At 45.4% G+C, this 19,674-nt stretch overlaps 1 protein-coding gene across 3 annotated transcripts in view; it reads left to right on the plus strand.

Moving 5' to 3' along the window:
• The first annotated feature begins 774 nt into the window (after positions 1-774).
• Positions 775-19,674, plus strand: part of LOC144493158 (uncharacterized) — a 334,243-nt gene continuing 315,343 nt past the window's right edge. For 2 of the 3 annotated variants that reach the window (XM_078212058.1, XM_078212070.1), the window contains exons 1-2: positions 786-960; positions 15,144-15,241. In XM_078212058.1, coding sequence (XP_078068184.1) covers positions 15,164-15,241 — 78 coding nt within the window. In that variant the 5' untranslated portion in view covers positions 786-960; positions 15,144-15,163. Of the gene's footprint in view, positions 961-15,143; positions 15,242-19,674 lie in introns of all 3 variants that reach the window. The other variant, XM_078212064.1, reaches the window with a different exon arrangement.

The raw sequence follows: 19,674 nt of genomic DNA on the forward strand, positions 1-19,674 counted from the left end.
TCGTCTCCCTGAGCAGTCGAGGATAGATGCCATCAGGCCCTGGGGCTTTGTCAGTTTTAATGTTCCCTAAAAAACCTAACACTTCCTCTCTTGTAATGGAGATTTTCTCTAACGGGTCAACACCTCTCTCCGAGACACTCCCGGTTAACACGCCCCTCTCCTTTGTGAATACCGATGCAAAGTATTCATTTAGGATCTCCCCTATTCCCTTGGGTTCTAAGCATAATTCCCCTCCTTTGTCCCTTCCTCCCACAGTCCAAAGATCTGCGGCTAGGTTAATTGGCTATGCTAAATTGACCCTAGTGTCAGGGGGATGGGCAGTGTGTGGTTACGGAATTCGGGCCTGGGTGGGATTGTGGTCGATACAGACTCGATGGGCCAAATGGCCTCCTTCTGTATTGTAGGGGTTCTCTGATTCTATGAGTCGGACAGGTCACAGTGCCAGTGGATTTGTGAAATCACACTGTGCAGAAGATGCCCTTCAGCCCATCAAGTCTGCACTGACATGTGAAAAACACCTGACACCCCCTCTACCATGCCCCATACCTAATCCCATTTACCAGTGCTTGGCCCATAGTCTTGAATCTTCTGATACAGCAAGTGCTCCTCCAGGTACTTTTTAAAGGATGTGAGGCAACCCGTCTCTACCCCCGCCCAGGCAGCGCTTTCCAGACCCTCACCACCCACTGGGTAAAAAATTGCGTTGGAGCAGGTGAGGCTGCTGGCAGAGTTGGGCAGATGGCGCTGCAGTAGGAGTTATTCTGTAGGAGGAGTGCGGCAGGTGTGCGGGAAGAGTGGAGCTGTAGGAGGAGTCGGGCGGACTGTGGTGGTGGTGCTGGAGTTGCTGCCGCCGCCGCCGCCGCCGCCGTCCTTGTGATTGACGGAGACTGTTGGTTGATAGTGGTTTCCTGGTTACGAGGAGAGTCAGTGACTAATTGTGGGATTGGAAGAAAGACCGCGGTAAGGGTTTAACTGTTCGCTGTGTGTAGTTACATGGCAAATTTTTTTGCTGAGGATAGTTTCTATAGACAGAACAGAAATGTATTGAGTGATTTTGTTGGATCAGAAGTATTAACACGTGATCGAGTAAGAGCAGATCATGACCATAAAATGGCGCTAGGATGTTGTCAAGCCAGAGGTAAATACTGGTCCCTTTACGTCTTGCCAATCTCACTGGCCCTGGGGGTTATTTCAGAAGCAAATGTCAGACTTCCAGTAACTACAAAAATATGCAGGTCAGGTTGATTGGCCATGCTAAATTGCCCCTTGGTGTCAGGGGGATTAGCAGGGTAAATATGTGGGGTTACGGGGATAGGGCCTGAGTGAGATTGTTGTCGGTGCAGACTCGATGGGTGGAACGGTTTCCTTCTGTACTATAGGGATTGTATGATTCTATATTCAAAAAGTAGTACGTTGTTCAAATTGGAGCATTTTGTCAAAAAGTATGTGGGGGGGGGGGGGGGGAATACCATGTCAACTAAATAAGAGTTCATGCATGAACAGGGATTTGGGGGGTATATGTGCATTGAGCTTTGAATTTGACAGTCATTTTGAGAATGTAGTTAGTGAAGTATGTGGGGTCTTGGAATTCATAAATAGAGGTATTTAGTAAGAAAGTTTTACTGAAATTACGTCTAGGTCTGGTCATCAAACTTTAGGAAGGATATGAAGATCCTTTTTGAGAGCGTGTATTGGCGATTTACTTGAAAAGGATCCATGGATGAGGGATTTTCATTTAAAAAGTTAGATTGGATACACTGGGATTATTTCCCTTGAAGCAAAGGAGATTGAGGTTTGATTTAATGGAAGTGTGCAAGATTATGACAGGTAGACAATGAAAAATTATTCTCATTCAATGGTAATACAAGGACTAGAGGATACAGATTTAAGGATTTATGTAAAAACAATACCGCGTTGGATACTGTTGGGGGGGGGGACCTACCAGTGGTAAGCCACGGTGACCGGATCTCCAGCACTGAGTCCGTCCCTGTGGCTCAGAAGGGAAAGGGGCAGAGCAGGAGAGCAATAGTTATTGGGGATTCGACAGTTAGAGGGACAGATAGGAGGTTCTGTGGCAGCGAAAGAGACTCACGGATGGTATGTTGCCTCCCGGGTGCCAGGGTCCGTGACGTCTCGGACCGTGTTTTCAGTATCCTTAAGGGGGAGGGGGAACAGTCACAAGTCGTGGTACACATCGGTACCAACAACATAGGTAAGAGAAGGGACGGGGATTTAAAACAGGAATTTAGGGAGCTAGGGTGGGAGCTGAGAGCCAGGACAAACCATGTTGCCTTCTCTGGTTTGTTGCCGGTGCCACGTGCGAGCGAGTTGAGGAACAGGGAGAGAGTGCAGATAAACACGTGGCTGCAGGGATGGTGTAGGAGGGAGGGTTTCAGTTACATGGATAATTGGAGCACATTCTGGGGGAGGTGGGACATGTACAAACAGGACGGTTTGCACCTGAACCAGAGGGGCACCAATATCCTGGGAGGGAAATTTGCTACGGCTCTTTGGGGGGGTTTAAACTAATTTGTCAGGGGGATGGGAAAACGAGCTGTAGTCCAGAAGCCAGTTTTGAGTGTAGTGAGGTATTGAGGAGGGTATCAAGGTCGCAGGAGTGTACCGCAGACAGGAAGTTGGATTGAAGTGTGTCTACTTCAATGCAAGGAGCATCCGGAATAAGGTAGGTGAACTTGGAGCGTGGATTGGTACTTGGGACTACGATGTTGCCATTACGGAGACATGGTTAGAACAGGGACAGGAATGGTTGTTGGAAGTTCCAGGGTATAGATGTTTCAGTAAGTGTAGAGAAGCTGGTAAAAGAGGTGGAGGAGTAGCATTGTTAATCAAGGATAGTTTAACAGCTGCTGAAAGGCAGTTCGAGGGGGATCTGCCGACTGAGGTAATATGGGCTGAAGTTAGAAATAGGAAAGGAGCGGTCACGTTGTTGGGATTTTCTATAGGCCCCCAAATAGTAATAGAGATGTGGAGGAAGAAATTGCAAAGCAGATTATGGATAGGTGTGGAGGTCACAGGGTAGTTGTCATGGGTGACTTTAACTTTCCAAACATTGATTGGAACCTTTAGAGGTCGAATAGTTTGGATGGGACAGTTTTCGTACTGTGTGTGCAGGAGGGTTTCCTGACACAATATGTGAATAGGCCGACAAGAGGTGGGGCCACATTACACTTGGTACTGGGTAATGAACCGGGCCAAGTGTTAGATTTGGTTGTGGGAGAGCACTTTGGAGATAGTGACCATAATTCGGTGTCTTTCATTATTGCAATGGAGAGGGATAGGGCCTTGCGGCAGGGCAAGGTTTATAATTGGGGGAGGGGTAATTATGATGCGATTAGGCAAGAATTAGGGAGCATAAGATGGGAACAGAAACTGTCAGGGAAAGGCACAAATGAAAAGTGGAGCTTGTTCAAGGAACAAATACTGTGTGTCCTTGAAAGGCATGTCCCTGTCAGGCAGGGAGGAAATGGCCGAGTGAGGGAACCATGGTTCACAAAAGAGGTTGAATGTCTTGTCAAGAGGAAAAAGGAAGCGTACGTAAGGATGAGAAAACAAGGTTCAGTTGGGTCGCTTGAGGGTTACAAGGTAGCAAGGAATGAGCTAAAAAAAAGGGCTTAGGAGAGCTAGGAGGGGGCATGAGAAGTCCTTGGCGGGTCGGATCAAGGAAAACCCCAAGGCTTTTTACTCTTATGTGAGAAATAAAAGAATGACCAGGGTGAGGTTAGGGCCGGTCAAGGATACTAGTGGGAACTTGTGCATGGAGTCAGAAGAGATAGGAGAGGCGATGAATGAATACTTTTCTTCAGTGTTCACCAAGGAGAGGGACCATGTTTTTGAGGATGAGAATGGGATACAGGCTGATAGGCTGGAGGAGGTAGATGTTCTGAGGGAAGGTGTATTAGCAATTTTGAAAAACCTGAGGGTCGATAAGTCCCCTGGGTCAGATGGGATATATCCTAGGATTCTTTGGGAAGCAAGGGATGAGATTGCAGAGCCTTTAGCTTTGATCTTTGGGTCCTCACTGTCCATGGGGATAGTGTCAGAGGACTGGAGAGTGGCGAATGTTGTTCCTCTGTTCAAGAAAGGAAATAGGAATGACCCTGGTAATTATAGGCTGGTTAGTCTTTCTTTGGTGGTCAGTAAGTTAATGGTAAAGGTCCTGAGGGATCGGATTTATGACCATTTGGAAAGATGCAGCTTAATCCGGGATAGTCAACACGGATTCGTGAAGGGTAAGTCTCGCCTCACAAATTTGACTGAATTCTTTGAGGAGGTAACTAAGTGTGTAGATGAAGGTAGAGCAGTTGATGTCGTGTACATGGATTTTAGTGAGGCGTTTGATAAGGTTCCCCATGGTCGGCTCATGAAGAAAGTAAGGAGGTGTGGCAGAGAGGGAAATTTGGCCGATTGGATAAGTACAAAGAACAAAGAACAATACAGCACAGGAACAGGCCCTTCGGCCCTCCAAGCCCACGCCGCTCCCTGGTCCAAACTAGACCATTCTTTTGTATCCCTCCATTCCCACTCCGTTCATATGGCTGTCTAGATAAGTCTTAAACGTTCCCAGTGTGTCCGCCTCCACCACCTTGCCTGGCAGCGCATTCCAGGCCCCCACCACCCTCTGTGTAAAATATGTCCGTCTGATATCTGTGTTAAACCTCCCCCCCTTCACCTTGAACCTATGACCCCTCGTGAACGTTACCACCGACCTGGGGAAAAGCTTCCCACCGTTCACCCTATCTATGCCTTTCATAATTTTGTACACCTCTATTAGGTCTCTCCTCATTCTCCGCCTTTCCAGGGAGAACAAGCCCAGTTTACCCAATCTCTCCTCATAGCTAAGACCCTCCATACCAGGCAACATCCTGGTAAACCTTCTCTGCACTCTCCCTAAAGGCTCCACGTCCTTCTGGTAGTGCTGCGACCAGAACTGGACGCAGTACTCCAAATGTGGCCTAACCAGCGTTCTATACAGCTGCAACATCAGACTCCAGCTTTTATGCTCTATACCCCGTCCTATAAAGGCAAGCATATCATATGCCTTCTTCACCACCACCTCCACCTGTGCTGCCACCTTCAAGGAATTGTGGACTTGCACACCTAAGTCCCTCTGTGTTTCTATACTCTTGATGGCTCTGCCATTTATTGTATAACTCCCCCCTACATTAGTTCTTCCGAAATGCATCACTTCGCATTTATCTGGATTAAATTCCATCTGCCATTTCTTCGCCCAATTTTCCAGCCTATCTATATCCTGCTGTATTGTCCGACAATGTTCAGCGCTATCCGCAAGTCCAGCCAAGAAATTATTTCCAAAAAATTGGATCAGTACTTGAAGGAAATTAACTTGAAGGGCTACAGGGATTGATTGGGGAAATTTAAGAAAGAGGTTGTGCTGGAATCTTTGAATGGCATCAAGATAGATAAGTTGCCGGGTCCGGATGGGATGTACCCCAGGTTACTGTGGGAGGCGAGGGAAGAGATTGCAGAGCCTCTGGCGATGATCTTTGTGTCGTCGATGGAGACGGGAGAGGTGCCGGAGGATTGGAGGATTGCGGATGTGGTTCCTATTTTCAAGAAGGGGAATGGGGATAGCCCAGGTAATTACCGACCGGTGAGTCTAACCTCAGTGGTTGGTAAACTGTTGGAGAAGATCCTGAGGGACAGGATATATGAGCATTTAGAGAGGTTTAGTATGCTCAAGAATACTCAGCATGGCTTTGTCAAGGGCAGATCGTGCCTTACGAGCCTGGTGGAGTTCTTTGAAAATGTGACTAAACACATTGACGAAGGAAAAGCGGTAGATGTGGTTTACATGGACTTCAGCAAGGCATTCAATAAGGTCCCCCATGCAAGACTTCTCGAGAAAGTGAGAGGGCATGGGATCCAAGGGGCAGTTGCCTTGTGGATCCAGAACTGGCTTGCCTGCAGAAGGCAGAGAGTGGTTGTAGATGGGTCTTTTTCTGAATGGAGGTCGGTCACCAGTGGAGTGCCCCAGGGATCTGTTCTGGGACCCTTGCTGTTTGTCATTTTCATAAATGACCTGGATAAGGAAGTGGAGGGATGGGTTGATAAGTTTGCCGACGACACGAAGGTTGGTGGTGTTGTGGATAGTTTGGAGGGATGTCAGTAGCTGCAGCGTGACATAGATAGGATGCAAGACTGGGCGGAGAAGTGGCAGATGGACTTCAACTTGGATAAATGTGTAGTGATCCATTTTGGCAGGTCAAATGGGATGAAGGAGTATAATATCAAGGGTAAGACTCTTAGCAGTGTAGAGGATCAGAAGGACCTTGGGGTCCGGGTCCATTGGACTCTTAAATCAGCCTCGCAGGTAGAGGAGGTGGTTAAGAAGGCGTATCATAGAAATCATAGAAACCCTACAGTGCAGAAGGAGGCCATTCGGCCCATCGAGTCTGCACCGACCACAATCCCACCCAGGCCCTACCCCACATATTTTACCCACTAATCCCTCTAACCTATGCATCCCAGGACTCTAAGGGGCAATTTTTTTTATCCTGGCCAATCAACCTAACCCACACATCTTTGGACTGTGGGAGGAAACCCACGCAGACACAAGGAGAATGTGCAAACTCCACACAGACAGTGACCCGAGCCGGGAATCGAACCCGGGACCCTGGAGCTGTGAAGCAGCAGTGCTAACCACTGTGCTACCGTGTGTATGGTGTGCTGGCCTTCATCAATCGAGGGATTGAGTTTAGGAGTCGGGAGATAATGGTGCAGCTTTATAAGACCCTCGTCAGACCCCACTTGGAGTACTGTGTTCAGTTCTGGTCGCCTCATTACAGGTGGGATGTGGAAATTATTGAAAGGACGCAGAGAAGATTTACAAGGATGTTGCCTGGATTGGTTGGCATGCCTTATGAGGATAGGTTGAGGGAGCTCGGTCTTTTCTTCTTGGAGAGACGAAGGATGAGAGGTGACCTGATAGAGGTGTACAAGATGTTGAGAGGTATAGATCGGGTGGATTCTCGGAGGCTTTTTCCCAGGGCTGAAATGGCTGCTACGAGAGGACACAGGTTTGAGGTGCTGGGGAGTAGATACAGAGGAGATGTCAGGGGTAAGTTTTTCACTCAGAGGGTGGTGGGTGAGTGGAATCGGCTGCTGTCAGTGGTGGTGGAGGCAAACTCGATAGGGTCTTTTGAGAGACTTCTGGATGAGTACACGGCACTTAATAGGATTGAGGGTTATAGGTAAGCCTATATATAAGCCTAGGTAGGTAGGGACATGACTGGCGCAACTTGTGGACCGAAGGGCCTGTTTGTGCTGTATTCTTTCTATGTTCTACGTTCTAACATGGATTTACAAAATGCTTGACGAAACTATTGAAATTTTTTGAGGCTGTAACTAATAGAGTTGACCAAGGAGAACCAGTGGATGTAGTTTATTTAGATTTTCAGAAGGCTTTCGACACGGTCTCACATAACAGACTACTGTATAAAATTAAAGTGCATGGGATTGCAGGTAATGTCTTGAGATAGATAGGAAGCAAAGAGTTGGCATTAATGGGTCTTTTTCTGATTGGCAGTCAGTGACTCGTGGAGTTCTACAGGGAGCTGTGCTCAGACCCCAAATGTCCACATTATATATCAATGATTTGGAAGAGAGAACTGAGGTGTAACAAGTTGGGTGGGAGGGTGAGCTATAAGGAGGATGCAGAGATGCTTCAGTGTGATTTGGACAGGCTGAGTGTGTGGGCATCTGCATGGCAGATGCAGCATAATTTGGATGAATGTGAGGTTATCGACTTTGGTAACAATATTAGGAAGACAGATTATTACTTGAAGAGAGGTGGATACTCAGCGAGACCTTGGAGTGCTCGTGCATCAGTTGCTGAAAGTAATAGATGAAGGAAAGGCAGTGGATGTTGTATACATGGACTTCAGTAAAGCCTTTGACAAGGTACCTTAATGGTAGACTGGTCCGAAAGGTGAAGTCACACGGGATCAGAGGAGAGCTGGCAAGATGGATACAGAACTGGCTTGGCCATAGAAGACAGAGGGTAGCAGTAGAGGGGTGCTTTTCTGAATGGGAGGCTGTGACTAGCGGTGTTCCACAGGGATCAGTTCTGGGACCTTTGTTGTTCGTAATATATATAAATGATTTGGAGGAAAATGTAGCTGGTCTGATTAGAAAGTGTCGTCTGCAAACAAAAATTTGTGAAGTTGAGGAGCGTGAAGAGGATTGTCAGAGGATGCAGCAAGATATAGACTTGGGCGGAGAAATGGCAGATGGAGTTTAATCCAGACAAGTGTGAGATAATGTATTTTGGAAGGTCCAATGCATGTAAGAATGATACAGTAAATGGTAGAACCCTCGAGCATTGACAGGCAGAGAGATCTGGGCGTACATGTCCACCAATCACAAAGTAGTGATGCAGGTGGATAAGCTAGATAAGAAAGCATACGGCATGCTTGCCTTCATCGGTCGGAGCATTGAGTATAAAAATTGGCAGGTCATGCTGCAGCTGGACAGAGCTTTAGTTGGGCCTCATTTAGAATATTGTGTACAATTCTGATTGCCACACTACCTGAAGGATGTGGATGCTTTGGAGAGAGTACAGAAGGGGTTGTTGCCTGGTTTGGAGGGTATTATTAGCTATGAGGAGAGGTTGGATAAACTTGGTTTGTTCTCACTGGAATGATGGAGGTTGAGGAGTGACCTGATAGAGGTTTACAAGATTGAGTGGCATGGACAGAGCAGACAGTCACATGCTCTTTCCTCACGTAGAAAAGTCAAGTACTAGGGACATAGGTTTAAGGTGCATGGGGAAATGTTTACAGGGGATGTGCGCGGCAAGTGTTTTACACAGAGAGTGGTGAATGTCTGGAATGTGCTGCCTGGGGAGGTGGTGGGAGCAGGTACGATAGCGGCATTTAAGGGGCAACCAGACAAATACATGAATAGGATGAGAATGAAAGGATATGGTTTTAGTTTCGGCAGGCATCATGACTGGCGCAGGCTTGGAGGGTGAAGGGGCCTGTTCCTGTGCTGTACTTTTCTTTGTTCTCTAAGTACGCAGGTACAGCAGGCAGTAAAAAAGGCAAATAGTGTGTTGGCCTTGATAGCAAGAGGACTTGAGTATAGGGAAAGGGATGTTTTGCTGCAATTGTCTAGAGCATTGAAATATTGTGTGCAGTTTTGGTGTCCTTATCTGAGGAATGATGTACTTGCTCCTTGAGGGAGTACAGCGAAGGTTTACCAAGCTGATTCATGGGATGGCAGGTCTGTCATATGAGCAGAGACTAAGTCAGTTAGGATTATATTCACTGGAGTTTAGAAGAGTGAGAGGGGATCTCATAGAAACATATAAAATTCTAACAGGGTAGATTCAGAATGAATGTTCCCAAAGGTGGGGGAGTCCAGAACTAGGGACCATAGAACCATAGAAAATTACAGCTCAGAAACAGGCCTTTTGGCCCTTCTTGTCTGAGCCGAACCATTTTTTGCCTAGTCCCACTGACCTGCACTTGGACCATATCCCTCCACACCCCTCTCATCCATGAACCCGTCCAAGTTTTTCTTAAATGTTAAAAGTGACCCTGCATTTACCACTTTATCCGGCAGCTCATTCCACACTCCCACCACTCTCTGCGTGAAGAAGCCCCCCCTAATATTCCCTTTAAACTTTTCTCCTTTCACCCTTAACCCATGCCCTCTGGTTTTTTTTCTCCCCTAGCCTCAGCGGAAAAAGCCTGCTTGCATTCACTCTATCTATACCCATCAAAATCTTATACACCTCTATCAAATCTCCCCTCAATCTTCTACGCTCCAGGGAATAAAGTCCCAACCTATTCAATCTCTCTCTGTAACTCAGCTTCTCAAGTCCCGGCAACATCCTTGTGAACCTTCTCTGCACTCTTTCAACCTTATTTATATCCTTCCTGTAACTAGGTGACCAAAACTGTACACAATACTCCAAATTCGGCCTCACCAATGCCTTATATAACCTTACCATAACACTCCAATTTTTATAAAGAACATAAGAACATAAGAAATAGGAGCAGGAGTAGGCCATCTAGCCCCTCGAGCCTGCCCCGCCATTCAATAAGATCATGGCTGATCTGACGTGGATCAGTACCACTTACCCGCCTGATCCCCATAACCCTTAATTCCCTTACCGATCAGGAATCCATCCATCCGCGCTTTAAACATATTCAGCGAGGTAGCCTCCACCACCTCAGTGGGCAGAGAATTCCAGAGATTCACCACCCTCTGGGAGAAGAAGTTCCTCCTCAACTCTGTCTTAAACCGACCCCCCTTTATTTTGAGGCTGTGTCCTCTAGTTTTAACTTCCTTACTAAGTGGAAAGAATCTCTCCGCCTCCACCCTATCCAGCCCCCGCATTATCTTATAAGTTTCCATAAGATCCCCCCTCATCCTTCTAAACTCCAACGAGTACAAACCCAATCTCCTCAGCCTCTCCTCATAATCCAAACCCCTCATCTCCGGTATCAACCTGGTGAACCTTCTCTGCACTCCCTCCAATGCGAATATATCCTTCCTCATATAAGGGGACCAATACTGCACACGGTATTCCAGCTGCGGCCTCACCAATGCCCTGTACAGGTGCATCAAGACATCCCTGCTTTTATATTCTATCCCCCTGGCAATATAGGCCAACATCCCATTTGCCTTCTTGATCACCTGTTGTACCTGCAGACTGGGCTTTTGCGTCTCATGCACAAGGACCCCCAGGTCCCTTTGCACGGTAGCATGTTTTAATTTGTTTCCATTGAGATAGTAATCCCATTTGTTATTATTTCCTCCAAAGTGTATAACCTCGCATTTCTCAACGTTATACTCCATTTGCCATATCCTCGCCCACTCACTCAGCCTGTCCAAATCTCTCTGCAGATCTTCTCCGTCCTCCACACGATTCACTTTTCCACTTATCTTTGTGTCGTCTGCAAACTTCGTTACCCTACACTCCGTCCCCTCCTCCAGATCATCTATATAAATGGTAAACAGTTGCGGCCCGAGTACCGATCCCTGCGGCACGCCACTAGTTACCTTCCTCCAACCGGAAAAACACCCATTTATTCCGACTCTTTGCTTCCTGTCGGATAGCCAGTCCCCAATCCACTTTAACACACTACCCCCAACTCCGTGTGCCCTAATCTTCTTCAGCAGCCTTTTATGGGGCACCTTATCAAACGCCTTTTGGAAATCCAAAAACACCGCATCCACCGGTTCTCCTCCATCAACCGCCCTAGTCACATCTTCATAAAAATCCAACATGTTCGTCAAGCACGACTTTCCCCTCATGAATCCATGCTGCGTCTGATTGATCGAACCATTTCTATCCAGATGCCCTGCTATCTCCTCTTTAATAATGGATTCCAGCATTTTCCCTACTACAGACGTTAAGCTGACCGGCCTATAGTTACCCGCCTTTTGTCTCCTTCCTTTTTTAAACAGCGGCGTAACATTAGCCGTTTTCCAATCAACCGGCACTACCCCAGAATGCAACCAGTTTTGATAAATAATCACTAACGCATCCACTATTACCTCTGACATTTCTTTCAATACCCTGGGATGCATTCCATCCGGGGACTTGTCCACCTTCAGTCCCATTAGTCTACCCAGCACTGCCTCTCTGGTAACATTAATCGTATTAAGTATTTCTCCTGCTGCCAACCCTCTATCGTTAATATTTGGCAAACTATTTGTGTCCTCCACCGTGAAGACCGACACAAAAAACTTATTTAAAGACTCAGCCATATCCTCATTTCCCACTATTAACTCCCCCCTCTCGTCCTCCAAGGGTCCAACATTCACTCTAGCCACTCTATTCCTTTTTATATATTGATAAAAACTTTTACTATCATTTTTTATATTAATTGCTAGCCAAGCTTCATAGTCTATCCTTCCTTTCTTTATCGCTTTCTTAGTCTCTCTTTGTTGTTTCTTAAATTTTTCCCAATCACTTGTTTCTCCACTATTTTTGGCCACTCTGTACGCAGCTGTTTTTATTTTAATACTCTCCTTTATTTCCTTCGTTATTCACGGCTGGTTCTCCCTTTTCTTACAATCCTTGTTTTTTGCTGGAATATATTTTTGCTGAGAACTGAAAAGGATCTCCTTAAAAATCCTCCACTGTTCCTCAGCTATCCTACCTGCCAGCCTGCTCTCCCAGTCTACCTTAGCCAATTCATCCCTCATCCTATCATATTTCCCTCTGTTCAAACAGAGGACACTGGTTTGAGACCAAACTTTCTCCTCTTCCATCTGAACTCGATACTCCGATTTATAAAGGCCAATGTACCAAAGGCACTCTTTACGACCCTATCCACCTGTGACGTCACTTTTAGGGAATTCTGTACCTGTATTCCCAGATCCCTCTGTTCAACTGCACTCTTCAGAGTCCTACCATTTACCCTGTACGTTCTACTTTGGTTTGTCCTTCCAATGTGCATAGTTTGAGGATAAGGGGTAATCCTTTTAAAACTGAGATGAGGAGAAACTTCTTCACCCAGGGAGTGATGAATGTGTGGAATTCACTACTACAGAATGTAGTTGAGGCCAAAACATTGTCTGATTTCAAGTAGAAATTAGATATGGCTCTTTGGTCTAAAGGGATCAAGGGATATGGGGAGAAGGGGGAGGATCAGGATATTGAATTTGATGATCATCCATGATCAAAGTGAATGGCGGAGCAGGCTTGAAGGACCTGAATCTAGTTGCCATGACTATGAAGTGTAAGAAAAAAAAGGTTTCTGTCATCAACTCGCTGTGGGCCATGATGGTGTCCTTTTTTTTACATAAAGAGATCAATGAAAAAAGGTATAACTTTCGTAAATTCATCATCCATTGCCACTGTTTTGTTGGTACTTTTAATCTGTGACAAAATAGATGGACAGACTGCCAATGCAGATTTAAAACAGTTTTCCTTTATTCCTCTAGCCATTGATGTCATCAATACTTCTTTAACATCATGATTAGGTCATGTTAAGGGGATACAATAATGGTACCATTACAAAAACTGTAAATCCACAGATTTCCCAATAAATAACCTTATTGTGTTCCATACCTAATTTCATTTGAACTGTTTTCATAGACAGCTTACTAAGTTTATTTATTCATGTCACAAATAGGTTTACATTAACACTGCAATTAAGTTACTGGGAAAATCCCCTAGTCGCCACACTCCGGCGCGTGTTCGGGTACACTGAGCATGACCAATGAACCTAACCAGCATGTCTTTCAGACTATGGGAGGAAACTCACGCAGATAAGTGGAGAATGTGCAGACTCCTCACAGATGGTGGCGCAAGCTGGGAATCAAACCAGAATCCCTGGCATTGTGAGGTTGCAGTGCTAATCACTGTGCCCATGTTTCACTGGATACTATATTTATACTGATAAAATAATTACTCAAGCTGTTTTACACGGTATCTTTTAACACGTTATCATCCATGAGCCTGAAGTAAGTAGAATTTTCATATTCCTTAACCTTACTTTGGTCTTAAGGTTTAGAAAATATAGGAAAGACTTTAACCAATCCATTCCACATACTGTGCACATGCAACCATTGTCTAACACAGTGCAATTGAATAAGCTTGCAACTGGAACACCCTGTTACCAAACTAAAGCTTCTGGTGATCAATACAATTCCTTCTGACTGATTAGTATTATCATTTTCTCCTTCCAAACCTTCAATATTTTGTGCCATTTTAAAAATCATTTTTTTCCATTTTGGACAATGTATATTTCAAATCTCACCTTAAACACCTGTTCATTCTTCTGCTATAGCTACCAAAGGGGTCTCTGTCCTCAGGGATTCTTCATCCTCATTCTCTTGGATGAAAACGGATGTGAAGTATTCGTTCAACACTTGTCCACTGCCTTTACTCACAGATTCCTCCCTTGGTCCCTGATGGGCTCTACTCTTTCCCTGGTTATCCCACGGCCGTTGAATCATAGAATCATTGAATCCCTACAGTGCAGGCCCATTGAGCCTTCACCGATAACAATCCCACCCAGGCCTATCCCCGTAACCACATGTATTTATTCTGCTAAATACCCGACACTAAGGGACAATTTACCGTAGCCAAACGGGGGCGGCACGGTAGCACAGTGGTTAGCACTGCTGCTTCACAGCTCCAGGGACCTGGGTTCGATTCCCGGCTTGGGTCACTGTCTGTGTGGAGTTTGCACATTCTCCTCGTGTCTGCGTGGGTTTCCTCCGGGTGCTCCGGTTTCCTCCCACAGTCCAAAGATGTGCGGGTTAGGTTGATTGGCCATGCTAAAAATTGCCCTTAGTGTCCTGAGATGTGTAGGCTAGAGGGATTAGTGGGTAAATATATAGGCATATGGGGGTAGGGCCAGGGTGGGATTGTGGTCGGTGCAGACTCGATGGGCCGAATGGCCTCTTTCTGTACTGTAGGGTTTCTATGATTTCTGTGAAACAACCTAACCTGCACATCTTTGGACTATGGGAGGAAACCAGAGCACCCGGAGGAAACCCATGCAGACACGGGGAGAACATTCAAACTCCACACAGTCACCCAAGGCCAGAATTGAACCCGGGTCCCTGGTGCTGTGAGGCAGCAGTGTTAACCACTGTGCTACCGTGCCACCCAAACCACTATGCCATCGTACTGCCCTGTGATTGATACACTTGATTTTCCCTACTTTAGCAGCCAGAGCTTTCTCATATCTCCTCTTTGCTTTCCAAATTGCTTTCTTAAGCTCCACCCCACATTTTCTGTACTTCACTAATGCCTTCGCTGATTTGCTCCCCTTGCCCCTGCTAAACTTGATTTCCACAGTCTTCTGTATCAGAGGCAAGAGTGCACCCAGTAAAACATAGCTAACTGCTTCATAGAAAATATACAATTACAAGATGAATACTGAGTCAAGCAAATCAGCAAGAAATGCAGCTTGATTATTGGTTGGTTTAGATGCACTAAAAATGTTTTCGTATTTCTGAACTGAGAAAGGAGAAACTATAGGTTGGACACTCTGTGCATGTGTGATTGTCGGAAAGAGCTTGGTTGCATTGTTTGCCAATATTTTGTATTGTTTCAAAATGAAAATAGCAACTTAGTGCTTTGGTATTGAATTTGCATCAAATTTAAATTCTGTATTTGTTTCTTGTAGATCTTGTAATTACTAAAATAATGTCTGACGAAGAGAATTTTAGGACCACTTTAGTCTACATGAAAAGTCCTGAAGTTTCTAGACGATCTAAGTTTCAGGTATGGCACTTTATTGTTCTGTAGTTGTACAAATTCTATCAAATCTCACCTTGGCTTTTTGTGCTCTAAGGAGAACAATCCCAGCTTTTTGAGTTTATTCACAAAAATGAAGTCCCTCACTCTGGTCCTATTGTGCTAAATCTCCTCTGCATCTTTTCTGATGCCTTGACATTCTACTGAAGTGTGGTACTTAGAATTGCACACGACACACCAGGGAGTGAATTTTTATGGTGGTGGATGGGATGCGAATCAAGCGGGCTGCTTTGTCTTGGATAGTGGTGAGCTTCTTATTGTTGTTGGAGCTGAACTGATCCGGATAAGTAGACAATATTTCATCCCACATGTACCTCGTAGATGGTGAGCAAGCTTTGCGAAATCGGGATGAGTTACTCACCACAAAATTCCCAGTCTCTGATCGGCTCTTATAACCGCTGTCTTTACGGGTGGAATTTTCTGGGCGTTCTTGTTGTCCCTATCCATGACTACCCAAAATGTTATGGAATTATGGTAGCTACTGAAGAAATCGTATATGATGGCAGCTCAGGTGCACCAATCGAGGAGAAAGAGAATGTTTCGAGGTGGTTTTATTTTCTTTCCTCCCCCAGGCCTTCATTGTTGAAAAATAACTGCCGCAAATTCATCTGCGCACTCATCTAGTCTCTATCCTTGAATCCAAATGTCAAAATGCCCAGAACAGAGCCAAACTGTTGCAGCTGAAACAAACTAGGGACAATCACTAAAATCAAATCACCTTGCACATAGGCATCATTTATAAAATTAATTCTTGGTATATGGGGCACTAGCAAGTACTTATTCCTCTTCCCCAGTTGCTGTTGAGATGGTGGTGGTTAGCCATCTCCTTGAACAGCTACAGTCTGTGTTTTTGTGGCACTATTAAGGGAGCTTTAGGAGTTTAATTCTGTAATGAATGACAGACAGAATGTGAGATTTGGAAGTTGAATTTGGAGATGGCTGCATTCCCATGTACCTGCTACCCTTATCCTTTGAGGTATTAGAGATTGCAGCTTTAGGAGACTCGGTGGAAGAATGTAGTGCATCCTGTGGATAGCACATACTGCAGCTATGGAACATGTGATGGAGAGTGACTGTTTAAGATGGTGAGTGGGCTACTAGTAAAGCTCAGGCCTGAATGGTCTTGAGCTTCTAAGTGTTGTTGCAGCTGCTTCCATTCAGACAAGAGTACTGCATCCTGAAACACCAACTTGGTTTCTCTCTCTCTCTCCACAGCTGATGTATGACCCACTGAAACATATATAGAAAATAGACAAAGGGTCATCTAGACTCAAAACGTCAGCTCTTTTGTCTTCTTACAAATGCTGCCAGACCTGCTGAGATTTTCGAGCATTCTCTCTTTTGGTTTCAGATTCCAGCATCTGCAGTGATTTGCTTTTTTACATAGAAAATAGAATTAGGTCATTTGGCCCTTCAAGCCTGCCCCGCCATTTATTTTGATCATGGTTGATAATCAAATTTAATACCCTGATCCCATCTTCCCCGTTTCCATATCCCTTGATCCCTTTAGCCCCAAGAGCCAAATCTAATTCCTTTTCGAAATCACAACGTTTTGGTTTCAATTACTTTCTGTGGTAGTGAATTTCACAGGTTCAGCAGTCTATGGGTGAAGAAATTTCTCCTCACCTCAACCCTAAAAGCTTTACCTCTTATCCTCAAACTATGACCTCTAGTTCTGGACTGCCCCAACATCAGGAACATTCTTTCTGAATCTATCCTGTCTAATCCTGTTAGAATTTTATAAGTTTCTATGAGATCCCCTCTCACTCTTCTAAACTCCAACGAATATAATCCTAACTGACTTAGTTTTCCTAAGATGACAGTCCATCCAGTCCAAAGATGTGCGGGTTAGGTTGATTGGCCAGGTTAAAAATTGCCCCTTAGAATCCTGAGATGTGTAGGTTAGAGGGATTAGCGGGTAAATATGTGGGGGTAGGGCCTGGGTGGGATTGTGGTCGGTGCAGACTCGATGGGCCGAATGGCCTCCTTCTGCACTGTAGGGTTTCTATGATTTCTATGATGATCCCAGGGATTAGCCTGGGAAACCTTCACCATCCGCAGAACATTCCTTTTGTTATTGCATTCCTGACTTGTGCTTTTTGGAGAAGTTTCTGGAAGTTAGAAGGTGGGCCACTTTCCACAGAATACCCAGTTTCTGACCTGTTCTACTAATCAAAGCATTCATGTGGCTTCTCCTGAGTTTCTGGTCAAACTCTGCCCCTATGATGTTGATGGTGAGAGATTTGGCAAAGGTAACACAAGTGGAGATGGCTGGACTTTCCTGCTGGGCATGGCCAATGCCTTGCAAATATCACTCATCAGCTCAAGCAAGCCTGGATGTTGTCCAGGTCTTGCTGCGTGTAGGCATGGGGATTTGCTTCTTAGCAAATATGACAGTCCATTGCAGTACTGAGAGAGCTTTGCACTGTTGTTGCTTCTGGATGAGACATTAAACTGGGGCCCCTTCTGCCTTCTGGGTGGCACAGTGGCGCAGTGACTAGCACTGCTGCCTCACAGCTCCAGGGACCTGGGTCGATTCCCAGCTTGGGTCACTGTGTGGAGCTTGAACGTTCTCCCCGTGTCCGCGTTGGTTTCCTCTGGTTTCCTCCCACAGCCCAAAGATGTGCGGGTTAGGGGCATTGGCCAGACTAAATTGCCCCTTAGTGTCCTGGGATGCGTAGGTGAGAGGGATTAGTGGGGTAGATATGTGGGATTACAGGGATAGGGCCTAGGTGGAATTGCTGTCAGTGCAGACTTGATGGGCCGAATGGTCACCTTCTGCACTGTAGGGATTCTATGATTCTCCAGCGGATGCAAAACATCCCTGTTTTGGAGAAGAGCATAATGTCGTGTATTTACTCTGTAAATCCCCCTGACACTGAGGGACAATTTACCTTGGCCAATCAACCTAACCTGCACATCTTTGGATTGTGGGAGGAAACCAGAGCACCTGGAGGAAACCCATGCAGACACGGGGAAGACATGCAAACTCCACCCAAGACCAGATTTGAACCCAGGTCCCTAGTGCTATGAGGCAGCAGTGTTAACCACTGTGCCACCCAAGAGCAGGGGTGTTATCCTCTGTCTACTATCTACCCCTCAAGAAAAAACAAACATTATCTGATCATTATTTCACTGCTTGTGGGAGGTTATTGTATTGAATTAGCTGCCACATTTCCTATGACAATATGATCATATTTCAAAAAGTACTTCATTGTTTGTGAAGCACTTTGGGATGTCTGATAGTCATGAAAAGGGCTATACAAATACAAGTCTTTTTCTTTAAATATAGTGCACAGAGAAGCATTTTTAAGAGTGGTTTCATTCAAAGCCTCACATACATCATTCAAATCCCTGAAGCTTGCGCCCTTAAATCTGGGCTTTGTTAAAACAAAGGCAATAATACACATCTTATCAGAATTATTTAGGATTTAACAGCAAAGAATGCTGAATAATTCTGGTACAAGAAACCAGTAAAGGGCTGTAATAACTAACCTCACCAGGTTAAAGTCCAACAGGTTTATTTGGTAGCAAAAGCCACACAAGCTTTCGGAGCTCCAAGCCCCTTCTCACCTGAAGAAGGGGCTTGGAGCTCCGAAAGCTTGTGTGGCTTTTGCTACCAAATAAACCTGTTGGACTTTAACCTGGTGTTGTTAAACTTCTTACTGTGTTTACCCCAGTCCAACGCCGGCATTTCCACATCATAACTAACCTCTATCAGCCAATCCAGTCAAACTGTTCTCATTTTTGGCTGCAAGGATGGATGTAGCGAGAGAACATTTCTGTTGTGGGTATACCTGATCAACATATTAGACCACACATCTTCAGAGTTTTCCCAGCTGGGAGGTGTGTGTTAACGTTGGAATGCAATGACTGTGATACAGCACATCAGAAGATTCCAATGGCAACCTTCTCAAGGAGGTCATCCTACTTTCTCTCAGCTCTCACTCAAATTTAAATACAAGTTAGATTCCCAGAAAAGACCACTTCATCCTTCCCCTTACTCTTTGCAGATTGTGTCAGAACCCCCCCCCCCCTCTATTTTCAATTTATAACCGTGCCATTATTTCAAAAGTTCAAGATGGTGGTCCTACACTATTATTTCAAGACCGCTTCAATGCTCCCCCCTCACTGTCATCACCCCACCACCCCTTATTCTCTCTTCTCTAAATACAGGCCTAATGCCCTAATTCTAACACTCCCGTGTACATTATCATCCCACATCAATGCAGAACCAAATGGACACACCAAGCTGTGCATTATCCTATATAAGTACACAGCACTTGCTCTTCCCTGGAGTGGGAGTACAATGCGTGTGCCATGCATGACCTGCTGCATCCCAGTACTATCTGCACTCACTCTTAACTGTGAGGGCCATAGAGCCCAAGAACTGTCTCTAC

Source organism: Mustelus asterias, chromosome 1 (assembly GCF_964213995.1).
Source record: "Mustelus asterias chromosome 1, sMusAst1.hap1.1, whole genome shotgun sequence".
In the NCBI taxonomy this organism is placed as follows: domain Eukaryota; kingdom Metazoa; phylum Chordata; class Chondrichthyes; order Carcharhiniformes; family Triakidae; genus Mustelus; species Mustelus asterias.